The 18699-nt window shown below is 42.9% G+C and overlaps 2 protein-coding genes across 4 annotated transcripts; both read left to right on the top strand.

The window, feature by feature from the left end:
* The first annotated feature begins 3231 nt into the window (after positions 1-3231).
* Positions 3232-5568, top strand: LOC311138505 (E3 SUMO-protein ligase ZBED1-like). The gene is made up of 2 exons (XM_084173213.1): positions 3232-4647; positions 4802-5568. The coding sequence occupies exons 1-2, from the start codon at positions 3467-3469 to the stop codon at positions 5466-5468; spliced, it is 1848 nt and encodes a 615-aa protein (XP_084029339.1). The 5' UTR covers positions 3232-3466; the 3' UTR covers positions 5469-5568.
* A 296-nt stretch (positions 5569-5864) lies between these two features.
* Positions 5865-11407, top strand: LOC311138499 (uncharacterized protein). Of its 3 annotated transcripts, none has more exons than XM_084173204.1 (12): positions 5865-5964; positions 6498-6573; positions 6862-7075; positions 7177-7339; positions 7438-7581; positions 8118-8189; positions 8455-8609; positions 8866-8956; positions 9074-9233; positions 9380-9491; positions 9792-9959; positions 10074-11407. In XM_084173204.1, the coding sequence occupies exons 2-12, from the start codon at positions 6507-6509 to the stop codon at positions 10555-10557; spliced, it is 1830 nt and encodes a 609-aa protein (XP_084029330.1). In that variant the 5' UTR covers positions 5865-5964; positions 6498-6506; the 3' UTR covers positions 10558-11407. The 3 variants fall into 3 exon arrangements, with proteins under 3 accessions (XP_084029330.1, XP_084029331.1, XP_084029332.1); XM_084173205.1 differs by having other exon boundaries at positions 7180-7339; positions 10074-11406; XM_084173206.1 differs by lacking the exon at positions 5865-5964 and having other exon boundaries at positions 10074-11406.
* Positions 11408-18699: the final 7292 nt, after the last annotated feature.

Genomic DNA, 18699 nt, shown 5'->3' with positions numbered 1-18699 from the left:
GCGTTCCAGATCCACAAGTGGTGTTCCAGGTTTCGCAGTTTGAGTAACTCCCGGAAGTGACGTTGCAGGCTAGCTCAGTGCTGCCCCCTCTCCTTGAGTATTTCAAGTTGAAGGCTGACCGGGGTACTGCAGACTGCCATTAGCTGCTAAAATATCTTTATAATCTTCTGTGTGATAAAAAAAAATATATATTGGTTCAAGGACATCTGATGTAATAGAAACAATAATTGGTACCATGATTGTCTTTGGAGAAAAACTAATATTTACACGAACATTGAACACGAATATTGTCATTTCCCCATTCACTATAGTGGGGGTTCCTGTTTTCGGCAAACAATGCCTACAGTACAGCAGTCAGCCTTTCGTGGCTTCAATGAGAGGGGGCAGTCGTTCTCCACTGACTTAAAGAACGGTTAGTGCTATCCGGGATCCTTGGGACAAGGGGTTAGTTATAAATATCTGTGCCTTAACCACAGAGTTTCAAAACCCGGAGGCGCAACATCGCGAGACTTCCGGGAACGCTTGCTAAACAGACCAGGCCGGGGTTTTGGTTTTGAGAAGTCAGAGTGAAGTGAAATTATTCCTGAACTTTCTCAAAATCTAAAGGCACAACCTAGATTCGAGTCAATGTCTTACGTAGTTGAACATGTTTTTACTCCAACCTCGTGAAACGTGCAAACTGACACGTTTTCATTTTCGTAAAAGCTTTATAGTGAAGGAGTAACTTGAATGGTTTGCACATACGCAGTTCGGCGCGAGACTACCGTTAGACCCGTTTGTTTCTGCGCGTGTTTAGCGACCCAACGTCGCCATGACATCGCCTAATAATAAGGCGTCAGCATGCTTCAGTTCGAACCAACGTCAACGAGTGTGCTTACATACTCCCTTAAATGACCTTCACTTGAAAAACAAGAAAAAAACGGCAATAGTACTGTTTGTCAATTTTGAGACGCCGTAGCCAGTATATGCTTCCTCAAAATAGTCAGAATTAATGCAAGATAACTCAAGACATTGATTTTGACGTTTTTGCCTAGATCTAATAGTCTAAATTTGCATGAGGACGAGTCCTCTTGTTGAATTACAACGGGCACTTCATTGAAGAATCCGTCTACTGTCGACCAATCGCAGACAAGGGGGCGTAGACTTCGGCTACCGACTTCGGCTTGCCTCAAACATTTCGTGTGCCCCAACAGCCGAAAAAAACCTTGCTGAAGTCCAAAACGAACAAAAACGTCAGAAGTCCTCATAATATATGCACGAATGTTTCGTCTGGGAAGCATACAGATCTTCATACTGTACTCAGTGGTGAACAAAGTACCCAATTGTCATACTTGAGTAGAAGTAAAGATACCTTAATAGAAAATGACTCAAGTGAAAGTCACCCAGTAAAATACTACTTGTCCTGAGTAAAAGTCTAAAAGTATTTGGTTTTAAATATACTTAAGTATCAAAAGTAAATAATTGCTAAAATACACTTAAGTATCAAAAGTAAAAGTATAAATAATTTCAAATTTCTTATATTATGCAAACCAGATGGCACAATTGTTTTGTTTAGCCAGGGGCACACTCCAAACACTCAGACATAATTTACAAAGGAAGCGTTTGTGTTTAGGTTGTCCGCCAGATCAGAGGCAGCACAGATGACCAGGGCTGTTTTCTTGATAAGTGCGTGAATTGGAAAATGTTCCTCTCCTGCTAAGCATTCAAAATATAACAAGTACTTTTGGGTGTCAGGGAAATGTATGGAGGATTTTCTGTAGGAATGTAGTGGAGTAAAAGTTGTCAAAAATATAAATAGTCAAGTACAGATACCCAAAAAAAACTACTTAAGTAGTACTTTAAGGTATTTTTACTTAGGTACTTTACACTACTGACTGTACTGACTTTCCCTTACAAGGGAAGAATGACCGCCCCTCTCATTGAAGCCACGGAAGTTCAAAGGTGGCCGCGGTACTGCAGGCATTGTTAGCAGAAAACGACATGATTCCCCATTATAGTGAATAGAAAAATAGCAATCTTCGTGGTCAAACTTCGTGTAAACAAAACATTTTTCGATGACAATCATGAACCAATAATTTCCTCTAATCGCACACAGAAGAAGTTATAAGGATAATTTAGTTGCTAATGGAATCCTGCAGTATTCCGGTCGGCCTTCAATTTGAGTTACTCAATGAGAGGGGGCAGCATTGGGCTAGCCTGCAACGTCACTTCCTGGAGTAGCTCAAACTGGGCATGATATGCCGCGTTCAAAACAACTGGGAACTCGGAAATGTCGGACTTCAGTGCATTCAAGACCACTGGGAACTCAAAAAATATATATAATAATCAGCTCCGACTGGGATTTTGTTTTGGAATGGTCATCCAACTCGGGACCTCGAGCCTCTTTCTAGAGCGCCGACTTTCCGATCTGGAGATCATTGACGTCATGATTTGTCCTCGTATTTTTCCGAGTTCCTAGTTGTCTTGAACGCACCATTATGTCTCCATGAGACATAATCTTAATCGAGTCATGGGTAACTGCATAGATAGTCTGAAAGTGGGCGTGTCCACAAGTGATGTATGGAAATCAGATCAGCTAATTGGACAGATTTGTTGCCACTCAAGACCATTTGGCGTGGCTAATTGGCCTGCACTACAAGTCAAACGCTTTTCCTGACCATAACCTCGTTCTCCTAACCTGCCATGTTAATTATCCTAACCTGCTACGCTAATTCTCTTAACCTGCTATGTAAACATTAAACTGAGCCCCAGTGCACCTGCAATGGCTGGTCTAACTAATAATGGAGCGCTGATGTTACCTTACATCCGTCGCTGTTGATCCACCCACTGATGTTACACCCATAGCTGTTGATCCGATCCACCCACTTATTTTGCAAGACCACTTTCAGACAAACTCCCAAGTATGCAGTTACCAGTACTTGTCTTAACTGACTTCATTTGGCTTCAATGCTTATTGAGTCTTAACATAGGAATGAATGGTGTCAAGTGGTCGATGGCTTTATCCAGTCATATAAACAGTCATTGACCTTAACCTTAACCTCTACCTTAACTATAACCCTTACCTTATTAACAGTTTTGTAAATGTTAACTTCAATGGGGTGACGTCAGAGTTGGACGTCCCAAGGATTCTGCATAGCAAGAACCAACAAAGAACTAGTGATGGGTCATGCGCACAAGCATCGGCTCTGAGAGCCGGCTCTTTGTAGTGAATCAGAAGAGCCGGCTCGCATCGAGTGAGAGCCGGCTCCCAGTTTTTTGCCCATTCGCTGCTTAGGTTTCACTTTCACAGAGGTCTGTTATGATTGGCCAGCATGGCGACCAGCATGCGGCATTCACGTGAGAATTAAGGATGTGTAAACAGAGAGGGGGCGGGGCAGACACACCACTTGACTCCACTGCAAGTGAAGAGAGAGACAGAGCGGACTGAGGAGCGTGTGTGCGTCTTGCATTGTCGTGTCGTTTAACTATGAGTGACACTAGAAAGCGAAGCAGCATCTGGCTGCAGTTTAAAGATATTGGGAACAAGAAAGCAGAGTGCCTTCACTGCAAAACGAAGGTCACTATAAGAGCAGGTTCCACCACAAACCTGCATAGACATACAAGAACTGTCCATCCTACAGTGCAGTTAGAGGAGAGAGGGCAAGCCAGCTCACCATCTACTGATCCTGGTGTGTCTCATACCAGAACAACAGCTGCTGTAACGTCTACTGCCATCCCCATGCGTGCAAGTATAACCTCTCCTACTGCAACTCAAAGCAAAATAAGTCAGTTTTTACCTAAACTGATGACCCCAGCCAAACAGCACAGTATTGATGATGAGTTGGCTAAAATGGTAGCTTCTGATTTTCAACCCTTTTCCATTGTGGAGGACAAAGGAATGAAAAACTTTGTCAAAGCCCTAAATCCCACATACACTCTACCCAGTAGAAAAACACTTTCCCAAACAATGATCCCAAAACTATATGACACAGAACGTGCATTATGGCAAGAAAGGGTGACAAAAGCTCCATCAGTTTGCCTGACAACTGACTGCTGGACCTCCAGAACAACCTGCTCTTTCATGTCTGTCACTTGCCACTTTATTGAAGATTACAAGATGACATCTTGCCTTCTGGACTGCTTCGAGTTCACCGACAGACACACTGCAGAAAACTTGGCAGTGGAGCTACTAAGAGTGGCAAAAGAGTGGCAAGTAGAGGACAAAGTGGTGTGCTGTGTGAGTGATAATGCTGCAAACATCACCAAAGCCATAAAAGTTTTGAAGTGGACCCATCACCCATGTCTGGCGCATACACTAAACCTGGTGGTTAGAGATGCTCTGAAGGTGATCAAAACAACCGTGGATAAGGTGAAGGCTGTTGTGGAGTTTTTCCACAAAAGCACAGTAGCAGCACAGAAGCTAAAGTCCACACAGCGCCAAATGGGGATTCCTGAACTGAGGCCCAAACAAGAGTGTGCCACCAGGTGGAACTCAACATTTGATATGTTGAAACGAATGCTTGAAATAAAAGATGCCATCATCTCCACCCTGGCCCTCATCAACGCATCTATTGAGCCATTAAGCCAAGAGGAATGGGAGCTGGTGAAAGAGGTCTGCGCCGTCCTGCAACCATTCCAGGAGGTGACTGTGGAGATAAGTGCAGACAGGTACCTAGAACCATTGAAGCATTGTTTTCTCTACTACTATTCAGTCACTATTATACATTGCAAACACAACACATACAGTATAATGCATCACGTATAATATGCCACATACTTTTAAAAAACTAAATTCTAAAAGTTGCTGTTTTCTCTCCTTCAGCTATGTCACAGCCTCGAAAATGCTCCTGCTTTGCAAAGGTCTGCAGCTGGTGACAGCCGAGAACCAATGGACAGTAACTGTGCAGAAAGTGAAGGAATTAGTTGCAGCTCTTTGTTCAGCCATGGACCGCAAATTTCTGCGGATGGAGTACAACACTGTCCTTTCAGAAACTACCTTATTGGATCCAAGGTTTAAAAAACTTGCCTTCAGTGATCGTAGAGCTGTTGATGAAGCTCTTCAGAGGATTAGTGCAGCAGCAGCAGCAAAATGCACCCCCAGCAGCCAGCCAGCTCCACCATTACAGGGCCAAGTGGAGGAGGAGCAGCAAACCTCTGCTGTTTGGAGGCTTTTTGATGACAGAGCTACAGGAGATGCTTCAAGGAGAAATCCGACAGCTGATGCTATAATGGAGGTGAGGAGCTACCTTGAGGAGCCCCTCATCCAGAGAGCAGAAGACCCACTGAGCTGGTGGCAGGCCAAGGCCTCAGTCTTTCCACTCCTGGTGAAGGTGATGGAGGGGAGACTATGTATTGTTGCCACATCAGTTCCTTCTGAGAGAATCTTCTCCAAAACAGGGCAGATACTCACGGAGAGGCGAAATCGTATCAGGCCTATCAGCCCATCCAAGCTGAGGCATCTGATCTTCCTGAATGCCAACCTGCCCTGAGGACTAATGCTGTTTGCTGGAGTTTGGTTCTGGTTTTGATTCTGTTCTGTGGATTTGTTTGAAGTTTATTGTTAATTTGTGCAATAAAAAAGTTTAATTGAAATAAACAAATGTAAGAGTGGTTTTGTCACAGAATAAATGCACAGAATTAGGCATTATAAGGTCTCTCATAAAAACACTGAAAGCAAAAGGGTTTTCAACACATAAACCATGATTTTTTTTCAAAGTTAAGGTAAAATATAGGCTACAAAAGATCCTAAATAAAGAGCCGTTCGGGAGTCGAAAGAGCCGGCTCTTCTTTGGGAGCCGAGTCAAAAGAGCCGGCTCTCAGAAAAGAGCCGAACTTCCCATCATTACAAAGAACACACACAACGTGACACCACACCCCACGAGGTTGCTACGTGTACGTTCAAGGGGGAGGGGCACGTATCAAGAAAAAAAAAGGAAAGGAGAGCGAAACGATTTTTATTTCAACATCTTCATAGAAAGTCAAAAGGTAAGAATATTAACAATTGTTCATGGTTAGTCCCTGCAAAAAGCGTTTGACATTAGAGCTCTTGCAAAAATGCATGCGCCGTTGTCTTATTTTCCAATGCAACTTCGGTGCATTTACCATCAGCTCTATGCAGCGCCATTACGGTGTGGGGTAGCCTAAATCAATGGACAAAATGGCCATATTAGAATTTTTGCTGGAAGACGTGCATCTTAACCGATATACATTTTTGCTAACTATTTACATGCCCCCACCATTCCAAAACATCATAGAAAATTGCACACTCTTTGTGGTTTTATCGATGTTTGACGATAATGTACTTTGCAAAGAGCAGTATCTTGCATTTGATGAATGCACAGGCCATGATTAATGTTGCCTCGCACATACAGAAGCAGTGGGTGACTGCTTGATGTTACCATTGGGTCTTGCTAAGTTGCTTTAGATCCAACAACTTTATTGTGATCGATAATACATAATTTATCTGTCAGTGCTGAGGAAATGTTTTAATTTATCATTTACATCTCTATGGTCAACAGTTTGGAGTCATGCCTATACGTCGTGCAGCTGGGACTCCACCCCAGGAGACACCCCCCTCGGCTGCACCAGATGGAGGTGAGTTCAAGACCCTCGACATGAACAGGAACTATGCTTTGGGATTCATATTGGTACCCAGCATTGACAGACTACGAGTGAATACAGTCACCAATTGACAGAACCTGATTGGAATTCTGGTGAATCTGGGTCTTTCTCCCTATTAGTGATTATTTTAGGAAAGATTGGAATCGGACATCTCCCCATTGTTCAGAGTTCTTGTTGTTGAGAGGCATGTAATTAAAGTTTTAGATCTACTTGCTGAATTGACATTCACTCTTGTCTTCCTCCCTCCACATTTCTTTTCAGAGCCTGATGCCAGCTCTGAGGAATCTGCCTCTGTTGAGGAGGAGCAGGAGGTAGCCCCAGTAGCCAAGAAGGGGGAGGGTCAAGGAGATGGTGAGGGCACAGGTGAAGGAGACCCAAAAGAGAATGGTGAGAAACCTGAGGGAGAGAAACCTGATGAATCGACTGGAAATAAGACTGAGGAGAAGAAGGCTGAGGGGGAAGATGCTGAGAAGGAGTGAGTTGCTTGTGCTCATACCCTGCAGATGTTGCTTTCATATCTATGTAGATGCATGTTTAATTTCACATTTTTGTGCTTGCTGTGTTGTGGTTTGGCAGCAGAGAGAAAGATGGAGTGAAAGAGAAAGTCAAGAAGCCAGTTAAAAGGACCATTCCCGCCTGGGCCACCATGTCTGCAAGCAAACGTGCAACGCTCACTAATAAGAACACCTCCACCATGCAGCCGCCTAGGATGGACGACATCCTCATCGAGGCTATTGAGGTCTGTACACAACACTCTTATTACCTTTTTTATGATGTTGTTATCCCTTACTCCCCACGAATGCAGCACCTGCAACTCATCATATTTCCTCTCTGCAGTCCTGCAAGGAGAAGACTGGGGCCTCAGCTCATTCTGTCATGAAGTACATTGTGAATAAATACCCTAACCTGGAGCTGGACAAGAGGAAATTCCTCCTCAAGAAGGCTCTCAAGAGGCAGCTGGAGAAGGGCACCATCAAACAGGTAACCATGAATTAACATGAATTGCAAATGTTAGGCGTCAGCCTATCCTAGTGTTCTTGACCTGTCAAATCAAATTTTATTTGTCACATACACATGTTTAGCAGATGTTATTGCAGGTGTAGCGAAATGCTTGTGTTTCTAGCTCCAACAGTGCAGTATATATAACAATTCACAACAATACACACAACCTAAAAGTAAAAGAATGCAATTAAGGAATATATAAATATTAGCATGAGCAATGTTGGAGTGGCATAGACTAAAATACAGTAGACTAGAATACAGTATATACATATGAGATGAGTAAAGCAAAAATATGTAAACATTATAAGTGACTAGTATTCCATTATTAAAGTGGCCAGTGATTTCAAGTCTATGTATATGGGGCAGCAGCCTCTAAGGTGCAGGGTCACGTAACTGGGTGGAAGCCGCCTAGTGATGACCTGTGGGTTACTTGTTGTGGTGCCCTATACCCAGTGCATCTGGTGCTTTATCGGCCTGCATACTCATGTTGCTTTACCTCTTATTCACTCGCACAGCTGAAGGGTAAAGGCCTTTCTGGAAGCTTTACCATTGGGAAGCAGCCCCCTAATAAACCCACTGCTAAAGGGGTAGGTATTTTCAGTCACCTATCTACAAACTTAAACAATAGCAATGTGCCATTTATGTGATTGTCCCATTAGGCTTTTAGCAGACATAATTTGAATATAATATAATATATGCCATTTAGCAGACCCTTTTACCCAAAGCGACTTAGTCATGCTTGCATACATTTTCAGTACGGGTGGTCCCGGGAACCGAACCCACTATCCTGGCGTTACAAGTGCTATGCTCTACCAACTGAGTTTGACTGTGATTCTGATGGTTTGGTACTAGAAGCCGATGGCAGTAGCACCTGGGTTGAAGGCCGAGACCCTTGGGGATGCTCTGCCCTTGATCATCACACGGCTATGTGAGCCCAAAGAGGCGTCTTACATCCTGATCAAGAAATATGTGGAGCAGCACTTTCCTCAACTCAACGTGGAGCATCGGTAAATACCTATATTTGATTGAGGATGGGTTCAGTGATCGGGTCCTGTTATTCTCTGAGTACGTAAACATGCTAACTTGACGTATTACCTGACATGGTAATGCAAACTTCTGCACAACCCAAATCTACAGTGTGTTTAATGCAGTCTGAAAATAAGGAACCCACTACCTTTTGAACTGTGGGATGTCCATCAAAGTGGTGTGGATTGGTGTAGGTTAAAATAAGGTTCTCAATGCAGTCACCCATTTCATTCCTAGGCCGGATATCCTAAAGAGTGGCCTGGTGAGAGCTGTGGACAAGGGTCAACTGGAGCAGATCACTGGAAAAGGTGCCTCTGGAACATTTCAGGTTAGTCTTTTACTAAAGGAATGCACAATTCAGTGTACTACATAAAGGCCTTTGGCATCTATAATGTTAGATCTTTGCTCTGAGGTGTTTCTCTCACTCTCTCTTACCCTCTCACAGCTGAAGCGGGAAGGGGGCAAGTTCCTGCTTAAAGGTGGCCCCCTGGAGGACGCTATCATGACAGCCATCGTGGCCATGAACGAACCCAAGACTTGCAGCACTACCACACTCCGCAAATTCCTGTTAGAGACAAACAAGGACAGCATGGAGTACCGTGTGGGTAAGACCTGTCCCTGACTCTCCTAACCGAACCACTGCTTTGACAAGGTGTGAATACCTACCTGCAACTGCAGGAGCTCTCATTAGCTGGGTTGAATCAGAGATGTTAAGATGCTTTATTGACACTGGGCACTTCTCTTCCCTCAGTGAACAGCCTGAAGAGGACCCTGCAGAAGTGCAAAATGATGGGCTGGATGGAGCAGATCACTGGGAATGGGCTAAACGGGACCTACCAGCTCTGCTACCCTTACCACCCCAGGTAGAACACTACTCTAGGAAGATTACTATGTGAAGTTCATTGCTGTCCTCTGTACATCATTACACAATTGTGTTCTGTACCAGGAACAGTATTCTCTGTTTAGAAAGATGCTGACTACACTACAAATCATGTCAGTTATCATTCATGTTTACTGAACCTCTGATGTACTGAATATTTCAGCAGTCTGGCAGTAATGAGAGACAGTCGTGGATCTAACAGAAATGGCTGCACTCTTGAAATACCCGTTAATTTTTTTATTTTATTTTTAGTTGGCTCAGATTGTCCTTTCTTATTCCACAGCCCAGCCATTCTGTTCCCAGAAAAACAGAAAGCGAAAGAGCAGAAAATGGCAGAGAAGGCCAAATGCAGAAAGATGGTTGACTCGTCTGATGAGGAGGACTCTGATGAGGAGGAAGAGGAGTCGTCTGAGGAGGATGAGGAGTCAGATGATGAACCCCCTCCTAAGAGGTGAGTCGAAGGTCAAGTTGCTGAAATCCGAAGAAAATATTTTTATATTGTCATACATAGTGGGTTTTGAAATGGTTCACTGCTAACAGTGTATTTGTTCAATACAATCCTTAGGAAAGCTGTGAAGCGGCCACCACCTAAAGCACGTCGCCCTCCACCCAGCAAGAAGTCACAGCCAGCAAGTCAGTCAAGGGCTAAGGGCAAGAAAAGGGCTGCCCCTGCGAAGAGATCTGCACCCCCAGTCAAGAAACCAGCACCCCCAGCTAAGAAAGCAGCACCGCCAGCCAAGAAGTCTGCTCCCCCAGCGAGGAAACCCGTGCCACCAGCAAACAAACCAGTGCCCCCAGTTAAGAAACCTGCAGCCACCAGTAAAGCTGCAGCCTCAAAGAAGGCATCCCCTCCAGCTAAGGCGGCACCCACACCAGTCAAGAAAGCTGCTCCGGCGAGCAAGCCCAAAACGCCCATCGTCAAAAAGCTTACGAGCAGGGCATCAAAGCGGCCAGCGCCCAAAAAGTCACCACCTGCAAAGAAGGAAGCAGCCAAATCTGCAGTGAAGGCCAAGCCAGCAGCCCGCAAGTCTCTGAGGGAGAGGAAGTGAGCTCACTATTGCCCAGCAGTGGAAGTTTAACTGTAGCTCTGAAGACCACAGTGCTCTGCCTCTATTCTTGCTCTCTTTCGCATCATTGTTTTCCCCCTGTTTGGGGCTCTAGAATTCTTCTCTGTATGATAGGGATGTGACAGTTATCACTTCATGTCAATTTACTGTACTTTGTGAACTGTTACATTTCTGTGAATCCAATTTTTAAACGCCATTGTGTAGAAAGTCCTCATCAAAAACTGTAAAACTGCCTAGGTATTCAATTGTGTAATTTCACAATTTCCCTCACACACTTGTGTATATGCAGAGATCTAACATAAAATCAGTGACTTGTCTTTTCATTTTTAACATTTCATCCCAATCCACTTTCCCATATTTTAGCTTGACACATTCCTTGTATAAAAATATAGATTTCTCTACATTTAATCTGGATAAACTCAAATCTTAAAGGATATTGGGATATATGTTATTAAGTGAATTTGAGAGCATGAGAGACAACTTTCCTTTTAGTGAGTTATGTTATTTTAATTAACATTCCTTGATCAGTTGCTGGGCCCTTGGTTGAAATACTTAATTTGATTGGAGACTGACATCAGGAAGCACAGTTTGTCATTGTTATGTTCAGTACTACTGCATAGTATTAGGGGAATATTTTTTTAAAGTGTGAAAAACTAATCAGTTCATTGTACCATATAAAGCTAAAAATAAAAATAAAAAAAACATCTGTGTAATAGTGCAGGATTGAATAAACTTCATTTTGAAGGTGTGTAGCTCATGTATACCCTGCATGCGTGTACTCTTTATGTTATGCTTTTTTCCAAGTCGTTATTAAAATGGCTTATTTGTACTAAATTCCTCGTTATTCATTCTGTCATGGTCTCGAGGAAGGGTACAGACACCTGCTGGTGGATCGTAAATTGGAGCTAAAGTATACTATACATTGTAGGGTAGTGGCTACAAACTACAAATCAATAGATGTCAATTTGGTTCACTCATTAATAAAGTGCTGGAAGTTTCATTAATAAAGTGGGGGGGGGGGGGTAGTCGACATGGTCATAAAAAGGCTAGAGAACGGGTTTTCTCCCAAGGGAAAAAGGGGGGTGCGCAACTCAATAGTAGGAAGGTGTCCTTAATGTTTTGTACATTCAGTCTCGAAAAAGTCACGCCCAAACACCAGTGAATGGCTCGGTGGGTGTCAGGGGTCCGTGTACGTTTCGTTATCAAAACAGAAATGAAAAACGGAATTTCAGAAATCTACTTGTTTTCTCATTTATTGTTTCAAAATTGGACATGGAATAATGGAAAACTTGAAATATATTACATTTTTCGTTTTGTTCTTACCCAGAAGTACACACCCCCTCATCGAATATTCAGGATCTTAGGGGGGGGGGGGTTTACAGCCTAGGTTGGCAGCACAAAGAAAAGATTAGACCAGGGTTGTCAAACGTACGGCCCGCGGGCCAAATCAGGCCCGCAAACGGGTTTAATCCGGCCCGCGAGATGATAAAAAAAAACAAAAAAAAAAACATTGTAAAGTATAAAAATGCGCTGCAATTTTTCAATAAAATAAACTGCTGTTCCAATTGCGTCCACTGGATGGCGCAATAGCAATTGTGTTAAGGAAGCAAACTGTTTATACAGAGCAAGTAGGTTAAGCACGTGCAGCCAATGAGCTACTTTGTTTTGCCCGCGATATTTATTACGGCTTCTACTTTTAACATTATGTGCTTTGGCACCCTCATTGCCCCAATATGTCTCTGTCAAAAAAAGAGAAAAGTGGACACAGAGTGCAGAGTGTTCCAAGAAAAATGGTCATCCTATTTAATCACGGAATTGAATGGGAAAGCTGTATGTTTGGTGTGTTCAGAGCATGTTGCAGTGCTGAAAGAATATAACCTTCGTCGCCACTATGTGAGTCTTCATGCCGACAAATATGACAACTTTCAAGGACAGCGGAGATGAGAGAAGGTGAATGAACTGTTGGCGGGTCTGAAGAAACAGCAGTCTGTGTTTACTCACAGCCGAGACATCAGTGACGCTGCAGTGAAAGCTAGCTACCTCATTGCTAATGAAATCGCAGTGGCTTCAAAACCATTTAGTGAGGGTGAATTTGTAAAAACATGCATGATGAAGGCAGCGGAGATTGTGTGCCCTGAAAAGCGGCAGGCTTTTGCAAATATCAGCCTGACAAGAAACACAGTTGCAGACAGGATTTCCGATCTTTCGGTGGATTTGGACAGCCAGTTGAAGCAAAAAGTAAAGTCATTTATTGCGTTTTCGGTTGCAATTGGTGAAAGCACGGACATTACAGATGTTGCACAACTGGCCATTTTTTCATCCGCGGAGTTGATGACACATTGACCGTCACCGAGGAGTTCGTGGAGTTGGTGCCGATGACAGATACAACGACAGCAGCTGATATTTTTACCGCACTCGTCGGCGCGCTGGACAGGGTCGGAGTGGACTGGTCCCGCGCTGTCAGCCTGGCTACAGATGGTGCGCCCTCAATGATCGGGAAAAAAGCAGGCGTTGTGACAAAGTTCAGAGAGAAAGTGCAATCTGCAAATGGAGGACGTGATTTTTTGACTTTTCACTGTATTTTGCACCAGGAGGCTTTGTGTTGCAAGTCATTAAAGATGGATAACGTCATGAAGGTGGTCATCCAAACTGTTAATTTCATCCGATCCAGAAGCCTGAATCACCGTCAGTTTGACAGCCTTCTCAGAGAGAAAGACCACATCTATGGCCTGCCATACCACACTGAGGTAAGATGGTTAAGCCGAGGTGCTGTGCTGAGGCGTTTCTTTGATTTACGAGAAGAAATTGAACAGTTCATGGAAGAAAAGGGCAAACCAGTGTTAGAATTTCATTCCGCAGAATGGATGCCGGACCTTGCATTTATGGTGGATGTTACAGAGCACCTGAATAACTTGAACAAACAGCTGCAAGGGCGCAACAAAGTTGTCACGCAGTATTATGACAGCATACGTTCTTTCAAGTTGAAGCTGTCATTGTGGGAGACGCAACTTGCCGGTGGTGATGCAGCTCACTTCCCCTGTCTGAAAAATGTGTGCGCGACCCAACATGTGGCAGACATGAAGCGGTTCAAAGATAAAATAACTGGACTGTTACAGGAGTTTGAGCAACGCTTTCAGATTTATGTTTATATGTTTTTATGTTGATGTGCTATTGTTTTTAATTGATTTTATTTTATTTGTATATTTAACCTATTCTTGACTCTGTGGTTCTTGCACTTGTTTGGGGAACAGGATTTCATTATTGTTATCTACATTTCTGCCTGAGAAATGACACCCTGATATAGTTCTGTGATCTGTGATATACTTCTGTGAATCACTGAGGCATTGTGTGTTTGTGTGTTCTTTGTCCTCAGAACTTTCAAATAACTTGAGGTGTTTTATGATTAATAGTGATGTTGTGCTTTTGGACACTGTCCTCAGGCTCCAGCTTTATGTTTATATGTTTTTATGTTGATGTGCTATTGTTTTTAATTGATTTTATTTTATTTGTATATTTAACCTATTCTTGACTCTGTGGTTCTTGCACTTGTTTGGGGAACAGGATTTCATTATTTTTATCTACATTTCTGCCTGAGAAATGACACCCTGATATAGTTCTGTAATCTGTGAAACAGTTCTGTTAATCACTGAGGCATTGTGTGTTTGTGTGTTTGTGTGTTCTTTTTCTTTAGAATTTTCAAATAAACTTGACGTGTTTTATGATTAATAGTGATGTTGTGCTTGTACTATTTTGGACACACTGTCCTCAGGCTCCAGCTTTATGTTGTATGTTGATCGTATTAAAACAAAGAAAACAATCTGAAGTTGTTGTTTTTAAGTTATATATACCATGATTTTTCCGGTCCGGCCCACTTGGGAATAGATTTTCCTCCATGTGGCCCCTGAGCTAAAATGAGTTTGACACCCCTGGATTAGACCATGTGTGACAGGAAGATAAAAAAAATACTCATGGTAGCTAAGATTCAAAACTTATTATGAAGTTAGCATGCAAATAGAACAAACTCAACAACTGAATAAAGTTGGCTTGCACAAGATGTGTAAAGACAAAGTACTATCATGAAATCTCATTTTGTCACAGGTAAAATGCAGCAATTACATTTACTTGTATTACTTATCAAGAGAAGGTAGGGGGAGAGAGTTTTTTTCAGCAAAACCCATCTATCCACTCTCTCCCACCACACCCACCACATCCCTCCATACAAATGCCATCTGTCAACTTTCAGTAAAAACCACACTTGAAGGAAATTTAAACATTCAATTAAACCAATTTAGTCAAATTACGTGGAAACAATGTTGATTCAACCAGTGTGTGCCCAGTGGAGAGAGACACCTTGAGAGCATCATGCCTAACATGAATTGTAAAGAAGGGTCTTTCCATGAAGGACGGGGAAGGAGAGGAGGGTCTCAGCTGAAGTCCAAGAATTCTGATACGTTCTGTCCAGTTGTCCCTCAAACGGGCCTGCAGGTGCCATCAACCAGTCTACATACTATCGCTATGTCGAGAGAGAGAGGGTTAACTTAATTTGTGATCATTCTTTCCACTTGCTTTGGCAATGTTAACAAATGTTTCCCATGCCAATAAAGCCCCTTTGAATTGAATATATATAGAGAGAGATAATCACTGTTGAACATACCATTTAAAATAGTGTAAAACTGTTCTAGAGTCATACTGTCTCAGCACCAGTTGTGGAGAAGATACCTTAATAGAAAGTAAAAGTGAAAGTCACCAAGTAAAATACTACTTGAGTAAAAGTCTAAAAGTATTTGGTTTTAAATATACTTAAGTATCAAAAGTAAATGTAATTGCTCAAATATACTTAAGTATCAAAAGTAAAAGTATAAATAATTTCATATTCCTTATATTAAGCAAACCAGACGGTACAATTTTCTTTTTTCTTTTATTTATGGTTAGCCAGGGGCACACTCCTACACTCAGACATAATTTACAAACAATGCATTTGTGTTTAGTGAGTCCCCCAGATAAGAGGCAGTAGAGATGACCAGGGATGTTCTCTTGATAAGTGTGTGAATTGGACCATTTTCCTATCCTGTAAAGCATTCAAAATGTAATGAGTACCTTCGGGTGTCAGGGAAAATGTATGGAGTAAAAAGTACATTATTTTCTTTGGGAATGTAGTGAAGTAAAAGTTGTCTAAAATATAAATAGTAAATTAAAGTACAGATACCCCCAAAAAAGACTTAAGTAGTACTTTAAAGTCATTTTACTTAAGTACTTTACACCACTGCTCAGCATGGTAGGGTACAGCAGGGTTAGAGAGATATAGTGCATTCGGAAAGTATTCAGACCCCTTCCCTTTTTCCACATTTTGTTACGTTACAGCCTTATTATAAAATAGATTACATGTATTTTTTCCCTCATCAATCTACACACAATACCCCATAATGACATAGCGAAAACAGGCTTTTACAATTTTTTTTGCAAATGGATAAAACAAAAAAACAGAAATACCTTATTTACATAAGTATTCAGACCCTTTGCTATGAGACTGGAAATTGAGGTCAGGTGCATCCTGTTTCCATTGATCATCCTTGAGATGTTTCTACAACTTGATTGGAGTCCACCTGTGGTAAATTTAATTGATTGGACATGATTTGGAAAGGCAAACACCTGTCTATATAAGGTCCCACAGTTGACAGTTGACAAAAACCAAGCCATGAGGTCAAAGGAATTGTCCGTAGAGCTACGAGACAGGATTGTGTCGAGGCACAGATCTGGGGAAGGGTAGCAAAAAATGTCTGCAGCATTGAAGGTCCCCAAGAACAGTGGCCTCCATCCTTCTTAAATGAAAGAAGTTTGGAACCACCAAGATTCTTCCTAGAGCTGGCCGCCTGGGCAAACTGAGCAATCGTGGGAGAAGGGCCTTTGTCAGGGAGGTGACCCGATTGTCACGCTGACAGAGCTCCAGAGTTCCTCTGTGGAGATGGGAGAACCTTCCAGAAGGACAACCATCTCTGCAGCACTCCACCAATCAGGCCTTTATGGTAGAGTGGCCAGACGGAAGCCACTCCCCAGTAAAAGGCACATGACAGTCCGCTTGGAGTTTGCCAAAAGGCACCTACAGGACTCTCAGACCATGAAAAACAAGATTTTCTGGTCTAATGAAACCAATATTGAACTCTTTGGCCTGAATGCCAAGCGTCACATCTGGAGGAAACCTGGCACCATCCCTACTGTGAAGCACGTGGTGGCAGCATCATGCCGTGGGGATGTTTTTCAGTGGCAGGGAGACTAGTCAGGATCGAGGGAAAGATTAACAGAGCAAAGTACACAGAGATCCTTGATGAAACCTGCTCCAGAGCTCTCAGGACCTCAGACTGGGGTGAAAGTTCACATTCCAACAGGAAAACGACCCTAAGCACACAGCCAAGACAACGCAGGAGTGGCTTCAGTACAAGTCTCTGAATGTCCTTTAGTAGCCCAGCCAGAGCCAGGACTTGAAGCCAATTGAACATCTCTGGAGAGACCTGAAAATTGCTGTGCAGCGACGCTCCCCATCCAACCTGACAGAGCTTGAGAGGATCTGCAGACTGAACTTTTTTAATGGTCTCGTCGGTGTGTGAGAGAGACAGAGAGAGAGAGGAAAAGGAGAGAGAGTGTGTGTGGGGGGGGGGGGGGGGGGGATCAGTAACCAAGTAATGTTCCGTATCACTGATCATCAACCCCCCCACAGGGGGTATGTACAGATGTAGGATCTTAATTTGATCATTTTCTCACAGCAGGTAAATCTTTTTTTATTAGGGCAAATCAACTCTGACATTTTAAAGTGGAAATTACAAACTTTAGAAGCCTTTTTTAAACCTTGAATACACTACACGTTTGCATTTCGGAATGTCCTGCAAGAACAGGGTGATCCAATTAAGATCCTACACCTGTATACATTCAGAGAAGTAGGACAATTGGCTGATGTAAGTACATGAAGTTGATGATGATCTGCTCAGATGCCATACTGTGCCCTTCTCCTGCAGGAATATTCAGATCTCACACAGACAGACAGACAGACACTGACTATAGCTTAATTGGATATTGTTGTATGTGAAGCTATGCAAAGTGCCAGATAGGTAACCATTTACAGTAACTGCTGTTCATCATTACTCAGTCAATAAATACCATCAGCCGACAGAAGATCTAGCTAGGTTAGCTACAGAAAGTAATGGAGAAATCTGACCTTTCTGCAGCAGGTAGCTCTGGCCGGGCAGCTTAATCTTGTAGCAGGTTGAGGGACTAACTTACTTCCACTTACTACTACTAGCTAGCATAACTATAGCCAGTAACCAGATAGGCCTAGATAGCCAGACTGCTAGCTAGTCAGTAGCCAGTAGCCTGCTAGTAGTGCAAGCCAACTTTGTTCAGTTGTGTTTGAGTTTGTTCTATTGGCATGTTAAGTTTTTGAAAGCTTTTGAAAATGCCCAAAGAGCATTTAACACCATACACATAATCTGTATGATTTGAAGCTGGTTCTGAATTCGGGTAAAACAAAATGCATGGTATTTTCAAATGCCAGGCATGTTACTAATCAATCAATCAATCAAATGTTATTTATAAAGCCCTTTTTACATCAGCAGATGTCACAAAGTGCTATACAGAAACCCAGCCTAAAACCCCAAACAGCAAGCAATGCAGATGTAGAAGCACGGTGGCTAGGAAAGGCAGAAACCTAGAGAGGAACCAGGCTCTGAGGGGTGGCCAGTCCCCTTCTGGCTGTGCCGGGTGGAGATTATAACAGTACATGGCCATTAAGGCCACATTTTTCTCCAAGATGTTCAAACGTTCATAGATGACCAGCAGGGTCAAATAATAATCACAGTGGTTGTAGAAGTTGCAACAGGTCAGTACATCAGGAGTAAATGTCACTTGGCTTTTCATAGAGGTTGAAATAGCAGGTGTGGTAGAGAGAGAGTTGAAAACATCAGGTCTGGGACAAGGTAGTACGTCCGGTGAACAGGTCAGGGTTCCATAGTCGCAGGCAGAAGAGTGGAAACTGGAGAAGCAGCACGACCAGGTGGACTGGGGACAGCAAGGAGTCAGGTCAGGTAGTCCTGAGGCATGGTCCTAGGGCTCAGGTCCTCCGGGAGGGGAGGGAGA

This window comes from Coregonus lavaretus (genome assembly GCF_964263955.1).
Source record: "Coregonus lavaretus genome assembly, chromosome: 12".
Classification (NCBI taxonomy): Eukaryota; Metazoa; Chordata; class Actinopteri; order Salmoniformes; family Salmonidae; genus Coregonus; species Coregonus lavaretus.
The sequence above is the reverse complement of the archived record's forward strand: the minus strand, read 5'-3'. Positions and strand labels throughout refer to the sequence as shown.

What these genes read in the sequence shown, in the direction of transcription:
- LOC311138499 (XM_084173204.1), top strand. Translation starts at nt 6,507, where the DNA reads ATGCCTATACGTCGTGCAGCTGGGACTCCACCCCAGGAGACACCCCCC. An exon ending in GGGGAAGATGCTGAGAAGGA is followed by an intron (nt 7,076 to 7,176) that starts GTGAGTTGCTTG and finishes GTGGTTTGGCAG; the next exon opens with CAGAGAGAAAGATGGAGTGA. An exon ending in GTGCCTCTGGAACATTTCAG is followed by an intron (nt 8,957 to 9,073) that starts GTTAGTCTTTTA and finishes ACCCTCTCACAG; the next exon opens with CTGAAGCGGGAAGGGGGCAA.
- LOC311138505 (XM_084173213.1), top strand. Translation starts at nt 3,467, where the DNA reads ATGAGTGACACTAGAAAGCGAAGCAGCATCTGGCTGCAGTTTAAAGAT. An exon ending in GTGGAGATAAGTGCAGACAG is followed by an intron (nt 4,648 to 4,801) that starts GTACCTAGAACC and finishes TCTCTCCTTCAG; the next exon opens with CTATGTCACAGCCTCGAAAA.